The sequence below is a fragment of the Grammomys surdaster genome, unplaced genomic scaffold (assembly GCF_004785775.1).
Source record: "Grammomys surdaster isolate TR1022 unplaced genomic scaffold, NIH_TR_1.0 182, whole genome shotgun sequence".
Lineage (NCBI taxonomy): Eukaryota > Metazoa > Chordata > Mammalia > Rodentia > Muridae > Grammomys > Grammomys surdaster.
In genome coordinates, this window is record NW_021604627.1 from 153,069 (window position 1) to 174,071 (window position 21,003).

The window sequence follows — 21,003 nt, forward strand, 5'->3', positions numbered from 1 at the left end:
AGAGAGAGGAGAGAGAGAGAGAGAGAGAGAGAGAGAGAGAGAGAGAGAGAGAGAGAGAGAGAGAGCAATAGAGAACTAGAGAGAAAGAACACAAATTTGGGTCAAAGGGGAAGGGAGGGTGGATTAGTGACAAATCTGGGGACTGAATATAATCAAAACACATTGTATGAAACTGTCCAAGAACTAATAAAATTGAAAGATATGCCATTTACAGTGTAGCTCAGTGATACAGAACATGCTTAATCAGAACAGAAAATGTGCATAGCATATTCTTTTATTCTCCCAGAGTTGTTTAGGGTTCTGTTAATGAGAAACGTAGTCACTACTCTAACAGGGCTGTTCTCTAACCTGCCACCTATGTTCATCCTAGAAAATCAGTTCCTTTCTGTGCAAGTTATATGTAATTCCCTATTTCAGAATTCTTGCAAAGAATCCCAGCCCAGAACATGCTTCTCTCTCAGCTGGCACTGATGAGCTTCCAAACTAGATAGTCTTTTGCTTAGCAGGGGCAGAGACCTGGCTTATGAACAAGTAGTATGTTTGCTGGGGAACTGGGGGGACTTTAACCCAACTTCTACTAACTCCTAGCCTTACTCTTTTATTGAACAACCATTTTTTGATGAAAGAGACATAAATTTTATTTGATTATTCACTTTGGTACTGGGGAATCAAATCCTGTTCTTTGTTCTTGCTAAACATGTTCTGTGTGTATGTGTGCACACCTGGTACCTAAGGTTGCCAGAAGAGAGTGTCAGAACAGGGTTACACATTGTTGTGAGCCACCTTGTGAGTTGAACTCAGGCCTTCCCGAAGAATAACCAGTGATCTTACATGCTGCATTGTCTCGCCAGCCCCTCCATTACTTTTATTAGCCCATCAAGACATACTTGTGATATCTAAAGATTCTTAGATATGTGGCCTTCCACTTGAATGCAGTTGACTTACCCGGGGCTACATTCTTAGAGAAAACCAACTCTCTCTCTCTCTCTCTCTCTCTCTCTCTCTCTCCTAGAGATTGGCAATTGCTCTACTACAGGGGTACGATTTAGTGCCTGTTTCCTGTCTCCACACTGGGAATTTGTCTGACTTTTGACTTCTTTTGTTTTGTTTGTGTGTTTTTGCATGCTGTCACAACCATTGTGTGTCCATACATGTCTAGAAAATATTGTTTTCTTGCAGTTGTCTACCACCTCTATCTCTTACACTCTTTCTGCTCCCTCTTCTGCAGTGGCCCCTGAGCTTTGGGAGGGGTGGTACAGTGTTTATATCCCTTTTAGGGCTATGCATTCTGCAATCTCATATTTTCTGTGCCTTTCCAAGTTGTGTGACTGTATTAATCACCATCTACTGCAAACAGAAGGTTCTCTAATGGGGGTTGGCAGGTACATTAGTCTACAGGTATAATGATAAGAGTTTTCTTATCTTACACTTAAATTCATATGTTTATTTCCAGTTTTCTTCTTAGCAAGTTCAGATCAGCAACCAGAGGAGAAATCAGAACTCCAAAACCTGAAAGCGGAAGGAGCTATAGCTTGGACTTAGACAGTCAAAATCTCCAGAGTTTCAAGTCAGCCTCTGGTTCAGACAGGTAAGAGACATGCAAATTGAGCAGTGGCAAACCTGGGGATTAAGTTGATGACTTTCCACCCCTGTAGGGTGTCTAAGTATCTGTAAAGGCTTGGCACACAAAGAATACCTAACATATGCTACACAAAGACAAGAAGAAAGTTTTCAGTTGTTATAGGAAACCTTCCCTCCCAATTTACAGCTGTTAGAAAGATTTGTGTCATCTGAAATAATACAACCTCATATTTGGGAAGCTCGGGCTATAGTTCAAACAGAGATGTACTTGACAGGTAATTCTTTCATCTATTTCTAAATCTTTTTCTGTTTCAACTTCTAAAACAAAATCTTCTAAGTGTCAGATCCACTCCTTGCAGCCTTCAAAAAACATTAATAATTTCATCATGTGTGCTGTCCAAGAGAATTTTTTTTTGTAATTCCATTTATTTCTGCTTCCACTGCCCCTGATTTCCAGATGGGTCAAGTGAGCCTGTCTGGTGCATAATGTCATCACTTGTCAGGAGAAGCAAAGAGAAAAAGTGAGGATCGCCAAGAGCGTAGCCACTTCTAGTCAGTTCTGATTGCATGTCTTGTTTGAGCATACGTCAGGCCGTTTTTCATTACTATCAAACCTAAAGGTAACAAAAAATCGTATTTTCTCCTGGTATATGGATTTGTGCACATGTTAACTCCATTTTGGTTCTGGGTGCTGAGGCTACAGTAGTCCTGCTAGTCTTTCCAGTCTTTTCTCTTTAGGTTCTACAAGCAGAATTTAATTTTTTTTTAACACTGACCCATTTTTCTCACTGTGGTGCTGAATACGGAGCCAAACAGCTCACATGTTGGCATATATTATATAGGCTGGAACTTTTCTGGCGAAGAGACATTCTTTTGACTGTTGGCATTTCTATTAGTGTTATGGTAACTGTTCATATGAGTTTCGTTTTTTTCCTCCAGAATTTTTCTATATGTCACTTTATATAAGCCTGTAGAGAAAAAAGTATGTAAGAAAGTAATCATTTATTATCTACTATCAGAAGATCAGTATTATATCCAGAATTTTCTAAATGTTTAAAAATGCAGAAATATCCCCTGTGTGATTAAAACATAACCAAAGCATCTTTGTCCTTGAAATAGTTTCACTTGGCTTCCCATCTATGCTGCCTTCATTAGTTTTCTTTCTTTCTTCAAAACTTCAATCAGGCATGCTTTGGCATACCAGTCGAATCAGCTTCCAGGATGAGAAAGCAGAATGATGGCTGAGAGTTTCAGAATAGCCTGGGCTACATAATGAGTGAAAGGGCAGCTGTGGCTTCATGATAAGGGCATGTCTCAAAAAATGTGAGAGAGAGAGAGAGAGAGAGAGAGAGAGAGAGAGAGAGAGAGAGAGAGAGAGAGACAGAGAGAGACAGAGAGAGACAGAGAGACAGAGAGAGAGAGACTGAGAGACAGAGAGATCTCAGCTTTGCCTTTCCTATTTGCTTCCCTGACTCTGAATATATATGAAAGGTGTTCAAAGGTATTGGTCTCTTCTCAGCCTCCTTGGGCCCCTGTGGTTGAGCCATTTTGTTTTATTTTTATTAATACATTTAACTTTATTATTTTATCCATGGTATTATACTGCTCATATGTATGTGCACTGAATGCATGCCTACTGCCTATTGAGGCTGGAATAGGGCATTGGATTCCCTGGCACTGGCATCACAGGTGGCTCAGAGCTGCCATGTGGGTACAGGAAATCAAACTTGGGTCCCCTAAAAGAGCATCCAAAGTTCATAACCCCTGAACCATCTGTCTCCCCAGCACCATCATACTGTTTCACACTTCAGGCTAACATATTAAGAAAGAAAATATATGAGAAGAGGGAAGAATGAGTTTCTAGTTTAAAGAACAAGAGGATCCCTTGCCTATCAAGCAAAACTAGATATCACGATTTTGAATTATTCACCTGATATTAACTTGTCAAGGACAAGCAGCTTTCTTCAAATGATCAAGGTGTTGATGTTGTTTTTCCAGAATCACTTTGCCTGGGCTTGTGTCTTTTGTCTTCTGTGTTGCTAGGTGTGAGTAATTACAATGCAGTAATACCATATGGGCATGCTTCATCAAATATTGGTGTTTTGACACAAGATTTTCTTGTAATTATAAACTGAAAGACAGACTGTAAATAGACTTTTAAAATCTTTGTATTTATTCTTTGGAAATTTTGTACATGCATACAATCTATTTGTATCATATTCCTTCCCCACTTACCTCTCCAACCTCTCCCAGATATCTCTTTCATGTCCCCAAAGAAGACTATTTTTTTGTTCCAACGTAATTTTTATTAACTCATAAAACCCCTATCATATTCATTTACCAGGCCTTCCCTGTCTAGCCTCCACCCTTGTCACCTCCCCTCTAGCACAAAAAGTCCCATTTGTGTTATCGATATACTTACTGGGGCATGGTCAAAATCTTAGTGGCCTGCCTCCTAAATAGAACTAAGTCCTTGCTGGGAGCCATCTATTATGGAGGTTGACATCTCTGCATCCTTTCACAGTTTTCTTTTAAGCTGTGAGTAGCTAAAATAGTTTGTAGACAATTGAAATATTGTCATCAGAGTTGTTTGGCTCTTGAATGTCAAGAGTAATGTTTTCCTATTAAGAAAAATGAAGATGCTCAAAAGATCCAAAGAACAAACTGTCCTTTATCTGGACATGTATTGACCTTGGTAATGACTCACTAATGGATTGCCAGAATGAGCTTCATCCCCTTGTTCCAAGTGGTTCCTTAAAATGTTGAGGCGAAGGAGCTATCTTTTCTTAACTATCATCTAAAGACATTGTGAGATGCTTATCTCTTTCATCTATGACCTGACCCAGCTTAGCAATCATTCTCCTCTTTTCTTGATAAAGCATGTTATTTCTTCATGGTTCGTTGGTCTTTTCCTGGAGCAGCTGGGCTAAGACATTCCTTTTAAAAGCTCATATGATATATAAGTGGAAATGATGTTTTATCGGATGCCTAATTGATTTCTTTTTTTTCAGTAGTTTCAAAGTTGGAGATATATGAATAGGATGGGAAAGGCATAGAAGCCTTTCAGGAGAGTACAAAAAATAGCTATTCACTTGTTGCTAGGGACTGGACATACGAAACAAAGGATAGTTTTTAAAAGGTTGTCCACTGCCATTAATAAATTGGATGCTACTCACAGCAGCTCTTCCAAGCTCTTTCTAAGTTCTAGTGAGTGGTTGCTGTCCTCTATCAGAAACAGACCTCCAGACAAGGATTCATGTAAGTGATTAATCAACCAATTGACTTTAATTTTTTAAAATTTATTTTATGTGTATGGGTGTTTGGCCTGATGTTATTACTGTGCACCACAAGTGAACCTGATGCACACAGAGGCCAGAAGAGAGCATCAAATCCTCGGCAACTGGAGTTACGAAGTGTAGTGTGAGCTACGGCCATGTGGATGCTGGGAAATGAACATAGGTCCTCTGGAAGAGCTGGAAGTACTTTTAACCCTCAAGCCATCTCCCAACTCTCTAGCTCTCACCCAACTGATTTTGAGAAAAATAGAGATAGCTTTAGGAGAGGCAGAAGAGAGAATGGAAAGGCTAGGTAGTGATATAGGTCAGGTTTAGACTGAGTCTGAGGCCCCAGCCACTTAGGAATACAAACTATGTTCCTTTGCATTAGGAGGAGCCAGGCCATTTTACTCTGACTTAAGTCAGCCACTGACTATGGATTCCACTGTGCAGGGTTTCCTTGTTTAACAAATAAAGATAAAGGGTATTCAGATAAATAAGAATTTGAGATAACTTTTTAGTATAAGTATATACAGTGAAATATTAGACTTAATTCTTAACACAGTTTGTCTATTTGAAATTCAAATTTAACTAAGAGTTCTCTATTTTATTTAAGTTTTCTACCGTGTGGGTGAGAAGGAGAAAAATTCCAAGACATGTAGCTGCAGTCAATGGACAAATCTTAAAGGCATGAAGTGCAAAGCACCGTCAGAAAGGCCCTTAACTATGGAGAGTTATGTAGAACTAGAAATAGAATAGAAGGGCTGAGGTGGGACACCAGTAGTATCTCCTTAGCATCATATGAAAAACACAGAACACTTGAAATCTGTTGTATAGTCGAAGTGGGTAGAGGGGGAAGCTGTTATTTCTAGGCAGCATTTTGTTCATGTTACTGGAGGGTATGGTAAGCATTTTACTGTGAACCCTTGTATCTCATCATACCCATCCACTTTGTTGTTCGTCCTTCCTCTTTGGTCCCCTACAAGCACACGCATGCACACACACATGCACACACGCATGCACACACACACACACACACACACACTAAAATTATTCTTTTACTTTTAAATGCTCTTATTGATTGTCACACTATCTGTGAAGTTTTACAAGGTGCTTAGCTTGGCTCTAAACCATAAATAGAGAGAACACCATTAAATCCAGCCCTTTACTAACCTCATCCTTATTCCAAGCCTCACTTGTCTCTGTTTCATCATCTCTCAGAAATAAGTTATATTTTTTTGCCTCCATGATTAAAAAAAACCCTATATTTCCATAGACATATTGTTTGTGGAAAGTAGGTTTCTTAAATCTATCGTATGTTGTAATACTGACTGTACTTTCATTATAAGTAATATTATTTTCCTGTCTTAAGTAGGATTTTATTTTCCTCTTCGCAACTGAGATTTCTGATAGGCAGCATCCCCTCCATGATAATATTCTCAAGCAAGGTGGGAGTGTTCTAGGTGAAGTCAGGATCACACACATATTCAACACTGGTTTCTCTGGCCTCTTCCCACCTTTTCTTTAGATAACATACTATAATTTACTCAATAAACTCCTTAAAACACCAAGGTTTAAAATTTGTTTATGTATATATTGTACCTCTAAAATCATGTGAATTTTATTCTATAAATTTACCTGTGAGTGTTGGGGATAGAGCAACTGAGTTCCATGTTGATATTCTACTTTTAAAATGTCAAGCAACTGTGGAGAGGAGCTAAGATAGATTTATGCCTGGGGCCCCATAGCCAGACAGGCTAGCCTACTTGGTGAGTTCAGTGCCATTGTGAGACTCTGTGTCAAAAGACAGGTAAACGGCACCTGAAAAATGATATTCAAGATTGCCTGCTGACCTCCATACACACAGACTCCACCCACGATGCACATTCAAAACTCTCTCTCTCTCTCTCTTTCTCAATCCATACTTTCTGGCTGTGGGTCTGGGTCTCCGTTACCATCAACTGCAGGAGTAAGCATCTCTAATGAAGGCTGGATAAAGCACTGACATATGAGCATACCAGAATATTATTAGGAGTTATTTTATCACTGTATTTTTATTTTTTAAAAAAGATTGGTAATATTTGGTTTTACCCTAGGTTCCTAAGCTGTCTAGTCTCTGGAGTTTATTTCCATCTTGTGGAGTGAGTCTTATATCAAATCAGTTATTATTTGAACATTCTCATAAGCTTTCTGCTACCATTACTCTAGCATTCAGATCTACTAATTCTTATTTTTCTATTTTAACTTCTTTTGAGTAAGTAGATCCTCCTTTAATGGAAGCAGGGGATGGGCAATCAAAGCCACAAACTGTCATAAACATCCTAAAGCACATGATCAGACAATTGAGGGCTTAAGAAGACAGCATCTTGGTGCAGTGAAGTGAGGATAATGATAGACCACAGAGAGAAATATTGATTTATCCTTATACTTATCAGCAGGAGACAAATGGGGTCTAGAGTTCCACAAATATTCTATACCAAGAAACTTACATTTATAACACATTTATACTGTATTCTTTCAGAATGTGTTGGCCTCTCCAATTAGTGTGATTTTTTTAAAGTGTAAACATGCATATCTGTGTGTTTATATATCTCTGTGAATGCCTTCTTATATTCAAGATAATATGTTTTGCTTTGTGGCCCATAAATTCTCTATCTTAACTGTAGTACAGACAATACATAAATAAGTGCTTTCTAATACCATTGATTGATATTGAAATGTAAAGTTCATATATTTTTGTATCATAAGATACTTTTCTTTTTTTAATCATCAATCTAAACATGAGAAATTATTCTTAGCTTACTAACCAGAAAAATATTATATGAGTATTGCTTCAATCCACAGATCATTTTGCCAAATCTTAGTATCTCATAGTCATTCACTAAACCAGACAATGTATCTTCATTTATCATAGTCGCCATGAGGACAGCTTAGCATTTTTCCTGTGAGCACTATGATAAATAGGAAGCATGCTGGTCCATGGAAAGGGACGAATGCAAGTGGGCACATGTCTGAGATAAATGGACTTACTGAGCAGTTTAGCACAATGTTTTCCAGCTTTTTCTGTATATTGGAACCAGATGGGCAGTTTTAAAATATACTGATTTCTAGATTGCATGCTCCAAGTGTCCCCTATGAGGTTTCAGATGTGCCACAAGAGGTCAAGGCTTATCTCACATAAGAAAAGATTAAAGATGTAGCATTTTGGGTTATCAACAACTGAGAGAGGGAACACCATTTAACTTTTCCCTCCTTTCTTTTTAGATTTTTTATATTTCTATCTCATTTAAAAGATTTATCTCATTTCCAACTATTGCTTCTTTCCTCCATCTTTCCCATATATCCATTTAATATTTGAAATAACTAAAAGAAGTTAGAAATGCTTATAAGCCTCAGAAGAAAGATGTATTATACCTTGGTCTCAATATTAGTAGCTCTCACATTAATAGCGTCATGACACATTCATTTAACCAGGTAGTGCAGGCTCAAAGTTGACAGCCATTCTAGAATGGGAGGGTACTAGAAAATTATTTCCTAGATACCACTCCCATGAGTGTATAATATAAACCAGAAAGACAGTGCATTAAATTATAGTATCTGTCTTTCTTATCCTTGGATCCTCTAAACAAATACATACATCTCAAGGGCATCATCAATATTTGAGGACATTGTGGAATTAGAGATAAAACATGCATAGGCTTTTCAAAGTATATTTCATGAATTAAAATAGAGAAGACTGGTCTAATCTAGAAAAAAATGTGTTTCTCAGGAAGCTGATATACTTAAGCCCACAGACCCTGTCAAATGTATCTCTTTCTTGCCATTTTCCCTTAACTCTGTTAGCCTGAACATTTGTTACCACTAGTTTCTAAAATGTATTTAAGTCATGGCAACATGATACCTGACTCAAAAATGCAGCTTTCATGTTGGCTTTCAAACTTCCCTAAATTTGATGCAGATGCTATCATCCTCTTCCTATTTAAGTGGCAAAGGTTCCTGTATTTATGTCATATTTAAATAACACCTAAAACACTTGACACCTACATATTTAAAATTCTGTGCCTCTTTAGATTAAACCTTTCCTTAGTCTAATCAACCAAAAGGAAATATGTTGAGACACTTACAGTAAATGTCAAGGACAAATGTGAAAGTGTATGTCATTTCTGAGCTAATGCTGTTGGCAACAATAATTTCCAGTAGCTGACTTAGGATCACAGGAATCGTTTCCTTATTACAGGGTAGCCTGTTAAATGTCATCACTCTGATTAACCAACTGCTACCAGAGCTTCTGCAGTGATAAGACTTTCCCTTTCAGACTTATTGAAACTGTGATGGAGATTTTGCCAAAACTGCTTATATCTGGGAAGACCTTCAACACAGATAGAAGCAGAAATAGTCACATGAAACCTTTTGGTTGTAATTTCTTGACATTTTTTAAAACCAGATTTACCATTAGGCATATTTTAAAGGAGTTTTTTCTAAAACAGTAGGGAGAGGTGTTCCTAGAATAATATTGTTCTGAGGACCAACAACCTGTAGTCATGACATATTACTGGGTAGGTGGCGGATCTCCTAAACTGAATAGGATCTCTGAGATGAGCAGAAGCATGTAGAAAAGTATGAATGTGGCTAAACCATTGACAAAATGCAGTGCCTGCTGGAGGAGGGTCTAGGAAAATTGTCCCTAAAACTTAGGCTTTTAAATTACATCAAGTGATTAAACCAGAAAATATGGTTCTTGTCAAACCCAACAAACAGGACCATAAACTGCTCTGAGAAATGTCCATAGCACTATAATTTGGAGTTATCTTTAGAAAGAGGAAACCAGAGATGCTACATGCTAACAAAAGGATGCCACATAGAAGTTTTATCAATATTCTCTCAGTGAAATGTCAATAAACCAACGTGCACTTCGGTGTTCCTTTGTCCTTTCTTGTTAGTGCATCGTATTACTGCAGAATTCTCCTGGTGAGGGTAACTTGATGAGGTGACCTGAGGTCAGTGTGAAAAAGCAGAAGAAATCAGCTCAGGCTTTTTTGGCTGGATTACACTATTGTTCCCTTCTTTAGGTATTAACTTAGTGACAGCAAGGAGATACAGTAGTGTGTACATGTATACAATAGTTCTTTTATTAATATTTTTTAGTTAGCAGAGAAGATAATAGAATTGATGGTACATTTTTATTTATTTATGTCATCACACGTTATCTTTATTTGCTTCCCAGTGCCCTTTCCCTTCCCCCTTTTTTACTGGTCCTCAGACCAGAAGGAAAAACTACTTGAGCAGAAAGAGCAAGAATGATTGTTCTCTCTCCTTTCTTTTTTGTTTTATGATATGATCCCACTTAATTAATTCAAGCTAGCCTTGAACTCATGATTTCCCTCCCTTAGCCCCTGGAATACCGGCAGTAATGGTAAAGAACATGATACCCTGCTTGTATTTAATGTCTGTAAGACTCACTTTTCTCATAATTAAAGTAGAAATTTTATTTTGAGGAAACAGAAACTGATGAAGATTTGAAATATAGTAAATACTGCTGCTGTGTGCAAGGGGGGGGCTGGTCAATCAGAGAATAATTTGCTTTGGTGGTTTCTCTAGTACCCAGCCAGAAAAATACTTAGGAATTATGGTTGACAGCTATGATGTCATTGCCTGTTCCTTCTTTTGCCAGATTTAGTTTTCTGGTAGTAGTGTACATAAGTTCAAATATTGTTACAATCCTTTCTTTGCCTGGTGTGCTAGTACACATCTTTAATGCCACCCATTAGGAGGCAGAGGCAGACAGATCTGTGTGAGTTCTAGGCTAACCACAACAGAATAGGGAGACCCCTGTCTCGAAGAACAAAACAGGAAACAAAATTCTTTCTTTATTCCATTTGTTTTCCCCTCTAGTTGGTTCACCTGTAAACCCTTTCACTGTTAATTGTTGGTATACCTTATTAATTATATGATTACTATTATAACTTAACAAAAGTAGTAATTGAAAACACAAATGTGATAGTTTTAATTTACTAGCCTATTTTGAACTACTGTGTGTCAGGTCCTTGCCTGCAGGTCCAGGCCAGAGGAGAGAGGTCCCCGTTCCACTGGTCTCTCTCCGGGGCTGAGCAGAATGAGTGTCAACAGCCCAAAAGAAACACACCAAGCTGGGAGTTTTGTCAAAGCAGGAACTCAACTTTATTTCATCAGCCTCTTGCTTATATAAACTCGCAGCATAGGGAGGGGGATTTTTGGTGGGGTGAGATGACCTAGGAGGCGGGGAAGGGTGACGGAGGGTATGGGGTGACTGACAGGACCAATGGCAAAGCTCTACATCAGCAACAGCAGGGCAGAGGCAGGGCCAAACAGGTCTTGCTGAGTTATCCCAATACAGAAGTGACTGAGATAGGTCTTAAAACTCGAGCTAGGCTAAGGCTGCAGAAACTCGAGCCAGGCTTGGGTTTCTCCACAAGGCACAAACCAGGGCTGAAATGGGACCCAACAACTGTGGATAAGGAATAAAAAAAGAATGATTTTTTAAAATGTAATCTCCTCTCATACATCCCATCCCAACTTCAGTGTCCTTATGTTCACTCCTCCCAGCCAACCCTCCTCAACCCTACCCCTGTCTCCCAGATCCACTCCTCCTCTGTTTCCCTTCAGAAAAGTGCTAGGCCTCCCAGGGACAAATCTTTCTTTTAAATTCTAATTTGTCTGAATTCTACATTTACTGGAGAAGCTCCATTGAAGAAGAACCCAGTGATCACCTCCTGAGCAGGAATTGTGTTTCTCCCCGCTGGATGGAAGAATCACATCATTTTCACAAACATGAAGGCAATCTGAGTCAATTTATCCAGTGTCACTATTTTATAGCTGAGTCAGACTAAGAACTAAACTCTAAATTCTAGCCATTGATTAAGTATAACTGAGTGACTCTGTACCAACAAAGATGCTGGAGATGACAGCCTACAGTTAATAAGAATACCTTCCAGAGTGACATATGCACGGGAATTGGGATGCCAAACAATACACATGGATATATAGATAAAGAATTAAAAAGAGGTGTGGACAAATAACTTAGATGTTATGTAAATTTGGTCAGTTTAGAGATGTGTAATGTCTCAGAGTGCTCATGAAAACTTGGGAATAAAATATGAAAGGTGAGGTGAAGCTAATAAAAGACAGTGGAATTAGACAAGTCAGGATGTGGGGCACAGGACCTAGTGAAGGAAGGTACCTTGAAAACTACTGAGCAGCTCCAGTGTGGTCCTAGTGAACTGGAATGGTTTGCATCCCTCATCATTTTCTTCCTAAACTTTTCCTAGCCAGTGTCTTTGGATGATGTCAAAGTCGAAATGTGTTTTGTCCTCTCATTTAGGGGAAGTACTACTTCATCAGATCTCATTGACCAGGATGCTGGACGAGGAATATCAAAAAGCAGCTATGGCAATGGTGGAATCCAAGGCACTCAGAGGTCACCAGCCCCAAGTGCTCGTAGTGTGACCTCCATCAGCAGTAGAGTAAGTAAAAAATTGTGATGAGCTACCCAGTCTCTGGGACTTGCCTTTACTACCACCCATGACTGGGTTTAAATTCTCTGTATGTCAGAGCATGTTGCTATTGCTGTTGAATGGAGTGTATCCTTAGCATTGGCCCAGAAACCCAAAGTCAAAAAGAAAAAAGAAAAAAAAGGGCAAGCCAAGTTTTAAAGGTGGTGTCATATGAGAGATATTTAAATGTCCATGTGATTTAAACAAATATAAAGAGTTGATTGGAAGCTCTGACTTCCATCCTTCATGTTACTTCTCAGAGGACATATTTACAAATTAGCTATACTAATGTTTTTCTAAGCTGATTAATAGTCTACAGAAAAAGTAGAACTTTAAAGTCATTTTATAATTTTCCTTTTTGTACATATGTTAAAATGAGAGGTCTGACACATAATTAAGATTTAAATTACTGTTATATATGTGTATACACACACACACACACACACATATATAGATACAGATAGATATAGATGAAAAATGATCTTTTGTATCACATTTTTTTTCTTTTAAGGACAAAAAAGTCACCAAGCATTTGGGAATGATATTTTCTTTCATCAACTATTCTATTGGAAGTCATTCTTGAAATTAAGTTACCATCTACTAGACTTTTTTATTAAGCAAAAAAATTCAATATTGGTGGCATCTATATTTAAGAAATATTAATATATGAACTTCAGTCTTTTGATTTAGCCATAATTTAGTGAAGTGAAACCTCCTGAAAGGCCCTGGACAAGGAAAGATTGAAAATAAGTAAAAAAAAAAATTAGCCATGCAAATGTCTGGGCAAAGTGTCCTCCAGACAAGGGCAGTGTTCAAGACGTAGTAACAAGAAGGCTGCTCCATCCTTGAACATCAGTGCCCTGGCTTAAATAGTCTGTAAAATGTCTGAACACATATATGCCCTTCATCAGGAAAATAATGTGATTTATGAATTACTTTTCTGTCTTATTAACAAGAAGATCTTTTCTTTTTTTCCTCTTTGAAAGCACCCGCTTAGATCAGCTCATGGCAACTGGACAGGCACAGTAGTTGATAACTTTTTTCAACACTTTAATATCATAATAGTTGGAAAATATTATCATTATATTCAGCCCCTCCTTCCTCATAGTTTGTCTCAGCTTCTTTATAAGGTGTGCAAGGTCCCTGAACCTTGTACATGTATCTTCTCAGTGTCTCCTCACTACCAGCTCATAAATACATAAGTATCACTCTTTGTTAGGTTACCAAAGAAGGAAATATAGTCATCCACATCTATGCACTTTTCTGACTGCTGAAGAGAATCTGCTTACTGATCTTGGTATAAATATGTATGAAATTCAAAATATGCCTTTTATCTAAGGGAGTACAATTTAGTCTCTATTGAAACAGATCAATCACTGATATTCAATCTGTCCAAATGTCTTTTTATTCTTCCTCCAAAATACTGAAATAATCTGACTGCCTCTACCCTCGCTGCTGCTGCCTCCCTGTTCCCAAGCCCCTTCTAATGGATGCAGTATGGTATAAGGCTTCCCAAATGGTCTCTGGGTTTCCCTTACTTCCCTCAGCTGTTCCTCAGCAGCCCCATTTCAATATCCTGTCTAAACAGATGGCAAACCATATCATTCTGCTTCTTGAACCCAAAAGTGTTACCTATCTTAACCAGACTAAATATTGAAGCACCTTTTAAGGGCCTTGCTGACTCATGACTCCTCTGAACCCACATGTGAGTACTCTTCCCTCCATTCCCTAACAGAAGTACACCAGCCTTTTCAGTTTTCCTTCAGCAAATCAGGCATGCCTTCACCTCAAATTCTTAATGCTGGCAGTAGCAGCCAACTGCCAGTCCAGTTGCCATGAGTTAATCCAGTTTGATCTCAAAACAAGGATGATCTGTCTTCCCAGGTATTATTTGAAAGGAAAGAACAATTTTGTCCAAATGAATCTCCTACAATGAAATTGGGAATGTTTAATCTGACTAGACAGTGATGGTGTGAAGCTTGCTTGCTCTTCTATTCTAGCTGGTCTAAGGGGGTGTTTACAAAGCAGAAAAAAAGGAAGTATCTTCTTGTTAATAAGACAGAAAAGTAATTCATAAATCACATTGCTTTCCTGATGAAAGGCATATATGTGTGGGTGCAAGTGTGTGTGTGTGTGTGTACACGCGCGCATACATAGGTGCAAGTATGCGTGTGTACATGTGCACATGGGTGCAAGTGTGTGTGTGCATGTGGGTATGAGTGTGTGTGTGTGTGTGTCTGAGACACAGGTCACAGTTTCTCCTATAAATAAAAAACTTTCGGAATATGAGTATCTCTGTGCTATATTATAAACTGCTGATTTTATGCTTTACCTGAACCTCTAGAGCTGTGGTTCTCAATCTTCCTAATGTTGCAACCCTTTAATGCAGCTCCTCATGTTGTGGTGACCCTCAATCATAAAATTATTTTTGTTGCTATTTCATAACTGTAATTTTGCTACTGTTATGAATCATAAATATCTGTGTTTTCTGATAGTCTTAGGCAACTCTTGTGAGTTATTTAGCTCCCCAAAGGGTCGAAACCCACAGGCTGAGAGCCACTGCTCTAGACCACGTGTTATACCATCAATGACTCTACAATGTTAAGTGACCTACTAATGTTCAACATTAATGGTAGCACCAGATCACCTGTGGAAAACTTTTCCATCATCATAATTGCTAGTAAGGAGCTTAGTCCTGCTTCATTAGAGGTCTTCCATGTGTTAAGAATTTTCTGATGAGCTGTTAAAAATGGACCTAAACTAATTCATCTATTTGATCTCTGTCACACTTTGGATAGACTTTGCTGGCCTATGCTAATTAGAGGAATTAGAAGAAATATACTTTCTGCTATAGGCTTTACGTGTTGGAAATGATGAAATAACACATAGAGCCTACTGGAGCTGAATTGATTAACATGCTAAGCAAGTAAGAGGCAAACCTATCTGTGGAGGCTTTACTAAAGTATTTCTGAATGTCTTAAGATGTCAGGCAACCAGGAGTGAACCCAGACTGTGGGCACTATTTAACTGTTTATAAAGGAAAAATGGTAAAATCTCTCTTGGTTTTAACAGTTATCACATCATGGTGCCATTTTCATGGACGTTTAACCTTAGCCTAGTTCTTAAGAGGCCCACAGTTTTTTTTTTGTTTGTTTGTTTTAAATGTAAATAAAGCTTAGCTAGATAGTGGCCAATAGACATGATAGAGAAAATGTACCTATGTAATCTTAACAACATGGCTGCCGAGGAGGAGAATCAGTTTCCTTTAAGGTTGTGCTCCTGCATAGCTTTTTGAATCCCAAGCGGTCAGCACTGGACACGTGTATACATGAGCAATGCTAAATGAACTCAGTAAGTTATACACACACACACACACACACACACACACAAATGAGGCATGTTCTTGACATGGCCATTCTCATGTCAAACAACACACTTACTCAGCTCTTCACCTACTACTTACAAGTCTCCATTCTTATAAACATTGCTAGGCATTATGCATGACACTTTTATTTCTGCATACATGTAACTGACTATATATTGATCACTCAGCCCTCTAGATGGAAAAGGTAACAGGGTTTTAGTTTAAATGTTGGCAGAGAAAGTAAGATGTGTGTGAGTCAGCATTCTGGGGTCTAGATCAGAGGGTCTCTAACTGTGGGCCATGAACCTCTTTGGGACAGAACAAGCCTTTCATGGAGGTCTCCTAAGACCATCAGAAAACACAGATATTTACATTACAATTCACGACCATAGTAAACTTACAGTTATGAAGTAGCAATGAAAATAATGTTATAGTTGGAGGGCAACACAACATGAGGAACTGTGTTAAAGGCTTGAAGCATTAGGAAGGTTGAGAACCACTGCTCTAGCTAGACACAAAGCTAATAAAAAGACTCTACATGCTTGGTTTTCTATTATTGCAACAATGACTGAGATGCAACAAATTAAAAATAGAATTTTGCTTTAGCCTACAATTCTTGAGGTTTCAGGTCAGTAAAAACAGGAAGGAAGAGAAACAGAAAAGAAAATAAAAGAAAAGAAAAACATCCTCCTTTATGGCATATAATGAAGCAGAATATGGCAGGCAATATATTGTGGAGAAAGCTGTTCACCTCATGATTGCCAATTACTTAAAACCTTCTACTTGGCACACCCTGAAAAATCCAATATGACCAACCTAAAGATCAAGGACTCCATTGTTTGTACCTTGGGAAAATAGTCTTTATAAAAACCACAACAGGGTAGTTCAGTAGAGAGGATGTTGACAGAAGACAAACACAAGACCAAACAATTCTAGGGCTCATTCTACTCCACGTAAGATTGGATACAATCTTTCTGGCTAATCTAATATCACTAGTTTTATGAGTCAAAAAATCAAATATGTTTCGTGTTAAATTAAAACATTCTTAGATGCAATTTTATATGGTAACTTTTGATGTATAGGCTTCTAATAAAGATCCTTCAAATTTTATTTCATTCTTTCCTCCCAAATAATACACATGAATAACTTTATACTAAAGTATATTTATATGTAAATGTTTTTTAAGAGAAATCAATCCGTGTAATGGTCCTTTATTTTTTTCTTTGTGGGAAGGAACATGGTTTTGAAAATTCCATGATTTTGGCTACCATTGAAAGCACTTCTGAGGAGCTCACAAAGAGTCATCGCAGAAACACGTCTGGTACACCTTCCATAGCGGTGTCTGGTACCTCGCTCTCCTCAGGTGGGTAGTTACAATATACTCATTGTACTGAATGTACTGTAAAAAAAAGACTAAATCAGGTTGAATTTCCTGCTTCACCTAGTATTGTGTGGATGGTTTAGACTTGAGAAAACAATCATCCATTATAGTAATAGGCCAACAAAATCATTTTCTAAAGGTGGTCCTAAGTAATGCCTTGGGCCACTGCATTTATGAAAAATTTACTTATTGAGTATATAGTTTTGTAATAAGTCATTGCTATGGTTTAAAGCTATACAAGATTATCAGTATAGAAATACAGAAAATATAAATAGTTCTAAGGTACATTTGATCTGACAGTTAATAACTCTCACCCATGGATCAAGGGAATAATAATTTAATCTATAGAATGGTTGGACATTCCGTATACCCAGATACATTTTTCCATCCTTTAAACTAGAACTACTTGTAAGTAGCTTGGCTTAGTGTGCCTTTTATTGGTGGGATAAGCATCATGACCAAAAACAATTTGGAGAAGAAAGTGTTTATTTCCTTGTATAGCTCAGTCTATCATGAAGGGAAAGCTAGAACTAAAGCACAGACCATGGAGTAGTGTGGCTTACTGACTTGCTCTGCAGGGCTTGCTCAATTTGCTTTAACATATCCCAGCACCACTTGCTCGAGGGCAGTACTCTCTGAAGTTATCTGCTTTCTTCCATGCAGAGAATGGGTGGGGTGTACATGGGAGAGTTTGAAGGGAGGAGAGGGACGGGGAAAATTATGTAATTACACTATAATCTCAATATATGTATTATTAAGTACATTATTACAAAAAAACTAAAGTACAATATCATCTCAATAAATGGAATTTTATGATACTTTAAAGAAAGATACTAGCCAGCACACATATTAAAGATATTAGTGAGAAGATTTTTATTTCATATGAGTATTACCTATAAGAAAATTCTTCAGAGAAATACATAGCCATTGTAATGTTTATGTGCCACATATTGAGATAAATTCATACTTAAACCTTTAATATTAAATAATTATGTGTTTTTCAATGACAATATCTCCATGCAGCACAAGGCTAGATTATCGCTTATAACTTGAATTTCAAGAAAGCCTCTCCTAGGCAACAGGCTCCCAAATGGTTTGTGTGTGCATGTCTTTGCTTGTTGGTGGGTATACCCATGCACTTGTGTGGCACTGGGGACCAGTGCCCTCTAAAATGCATGTTCTCAAAAATAGGAAAGTAGCCCAGCAAGATGATGTAGTGAGTAAAAGCACGTGTTGCCAAACCTAACAACCTGTGTGTATTCAGCTCCCCGGGGCTCACATGGCGAAAGGAAAGAACCAACTCCCAAAAGCTGTCCTGTGATTACCACTCTGGTGTCATGGCACACATAATTGGGAACATACAATAAACAAACAAATAAACAAATAAATACATGAAGTTTTAAAAGAAAAAGATTGTAAATAAATTCACCTATTCAATGAAAAAATATTAATGTAGCCTAGAAACTAGTATCATAGGGTCAACTTCTACTGCATGTCTTCCAGAACTGATCATTCAGTGTGATCTCCGTCAGGCACTACACAAAGCACTTCATCACTGCATACGCCATTTCAAACTTAAGTATTTGATCGCTCTTTCCAGTCTCTCTCCTCTGTAAGCAACGATATTTGTCTCAGCAGGACTTTAGAACAGAAATATTCTGTGCAAGTAAACTACCCTGACTTGGTAAGCTGTCTATAGCACTGTTGAGAAGCACATCATTTGTTAAATGATACTTTAAAAACTAATATCAAGCAAGATATTCTATTGACGAAGGAATGTTCAAGTAACTAATGAAATCAGAACCTCTTTCTATACTCATTCCCTTTTGCATGAAAGGAAGTCATATCATTTAAAAATGGAAATTTATGACTGGTTGGCTTCATTTTATGTCAAATGTGAAAAGAGTGAATTCTCTTCGAAAGTGATCATTTTTTTCATGAAGCTTAAAGACTCAATCTATGAACAATTTTATTATTTAGGAAGGAGTAAATCAGAATCTTTAAACAGCTTAAAGCTATCCTTGGGTTTTATAATAGAGCACTTAACCCCCTGTGATCAAAGGTCAAATGAACACAGATGTGTTCGTCTTCATACCAAGGCAATTTCAAAACACTATAAAAATTTAAATATGTTAATGTAAAACAGCATGATGTTTATGAGCCTGGATGTGGTTTCCATGACATTGTACTCTCCTCTCTCTCTCTCTCTCTCTCTCTCTCTCTCTCTCTCTCTCTCTCTCTCTCTCTCTCTCTCTGTATGTGTGTATGTGTGTGTGTCTGTCTGCATGTAATACTGAAATATTTGCAACGGAAATGCAGAAGGATGATGAAATAAACTGATTCACACCTATATTTCATATTTCTCTCTCCAGAGCGGAGTCGATCTGAGTTAGATTTGAGTGAGTCATTTGCGGAAGACTTAGAGGACACTTCAAGCATAAGAAGCAGATCTGTCCCTGGGGCTTTAGACAAAGACTTGGTAAGTTAGATGTAGAAGAAAGTTCAATAACACGTGGAAAGGAGAGCATGATCTTGCTTCAAGTAATTGCACTTTTAGGTGATAAGTTTAGAGTAAAAGAAAGGCATAAAGTATGTCTTCCTGGTAATTTTCACTGTCAACTATAAGAGAAACTAAAACAGTATATTTAAAAAGTAAAAACAATACTGCAAGTAAAATTACTTTATGAATATATACATATAACTTAAAATAATATAAAGTGACTTGGCAATGTATTAAAATGCATTAAATGAATAAATTAAATAAAATAAGTAAAAATTAAAATAATATATAATATGTATTATATAATATATGATATGTGGTATATTATATATGATTGCTATATGCTATATAAACTATAATCTATGACCCATAATCTATAATCTATCTATAATCTAGAATCCATAATCTATAATCTAAACATATAATATACAATATGCAAAAATAATAATTGTATAATACATATACATATGCTGGTAACCTTAGCCAGTGGTGGTGGTGGTGGCACATGCCTTTAATCTCAGCACTTGGGAGGCAGAGACAGGCAAATCTCTCTGAGTTTGAGACCAGCCTGGTCTACTGAGTGAGTTCTAGAGCTGTTACACAGAAAACCCCTGCCTCAAAAAAATAAATAAATAAAAATAAAAAACAGTATTTATATATATAAAATAAAGTAACATTATAACAATATATTGAAAAAAATTAAAAAAAGTTTTAGAAAGCCAAAATCTTCTGATAAAATTTTAGTCATGCCTATAAAAATTCTACTTTAAAACTGATGAAAGCCATTTAAATATTATTTCAAATATTAAATATTAAAAATATCAGTATATGCTGCCAGGGGCCAGCCTCGGCTTGGGAGGAGTGAGTCTTCTTCTTTCTTCTTGTCAGTTTTTCTTGAGGCAGTGGAGGGGTAAGAGAATCGGTGTGGGTAAGACTTGCTCTTACAAGATTCAGGGGTAAGACCTGGTCTTATGAGATATTTAGGGTTGCTGTATAATAAAAGTTTACTTATCTAAGTTACTGTAGCTGATCTGCCTTCTGTGATCCTCTGAGGCCAGAAACTGCAGTCTCTGGCACTTATCACCTCATCCTAAAACAGCAAAGGATATGTAAATAACCTTCATACTATCTCAGCAGGAACTGCTGGGTTCTAACTTATGCCTGCTAGTCTGTGGTCGCAGGAAGAAAAGACACTTAGAGAAGTTATTATAGAATTTATTACTAAATGTTACAAAGTTTCCTATGAAAGCTTTCTAAGGGGAAAGTGGAAAAGTCCTAACTGGGGAAAGGAAAAAAATTCTAATAAGGGAAAAATTCTAAGGGAAAAAATTCTAGGCAGGGGAAAAGAAAAGGAAGGGACAAATGACTCTCTT

The 21,003-nt window shown here is 37.4% G+C and overlaps 1 protein-coding gene across 2 annotated transcripts in view; it reads left to right on the forward strand.

Annotated features, from left to right (window-relative positions):
* The window catches only part of Sytl5 (synaptotagmin like 5), a 79,151-nt gene that overhangs the window by 30,311 nt on the left and 27,837 nt on the right, over positions 1-21,003 (forward strand). For both annotated transcript variants that reach the window (XM_028767828.1, XM_028767829.1), the window contains exons 5-8: positions 1,454-1,588; positions 12,214-12,355; positions 16,983-17,112; positions 19,503-19,609. In XM_028767828.1, the coding sequence (XP_028623661.1) occupies positions 1,454-1,588; positions 12,214-12,355; positions 16,983-17,112; positions 19,503-19,609 (514 nt within the window). The remainder of the gene's footprint in view (positions 1-1,453; positions 1,589-12,213; positions 12,356-16,982; positions 17,113-19,502; positions 19,610-21,003) is intronic.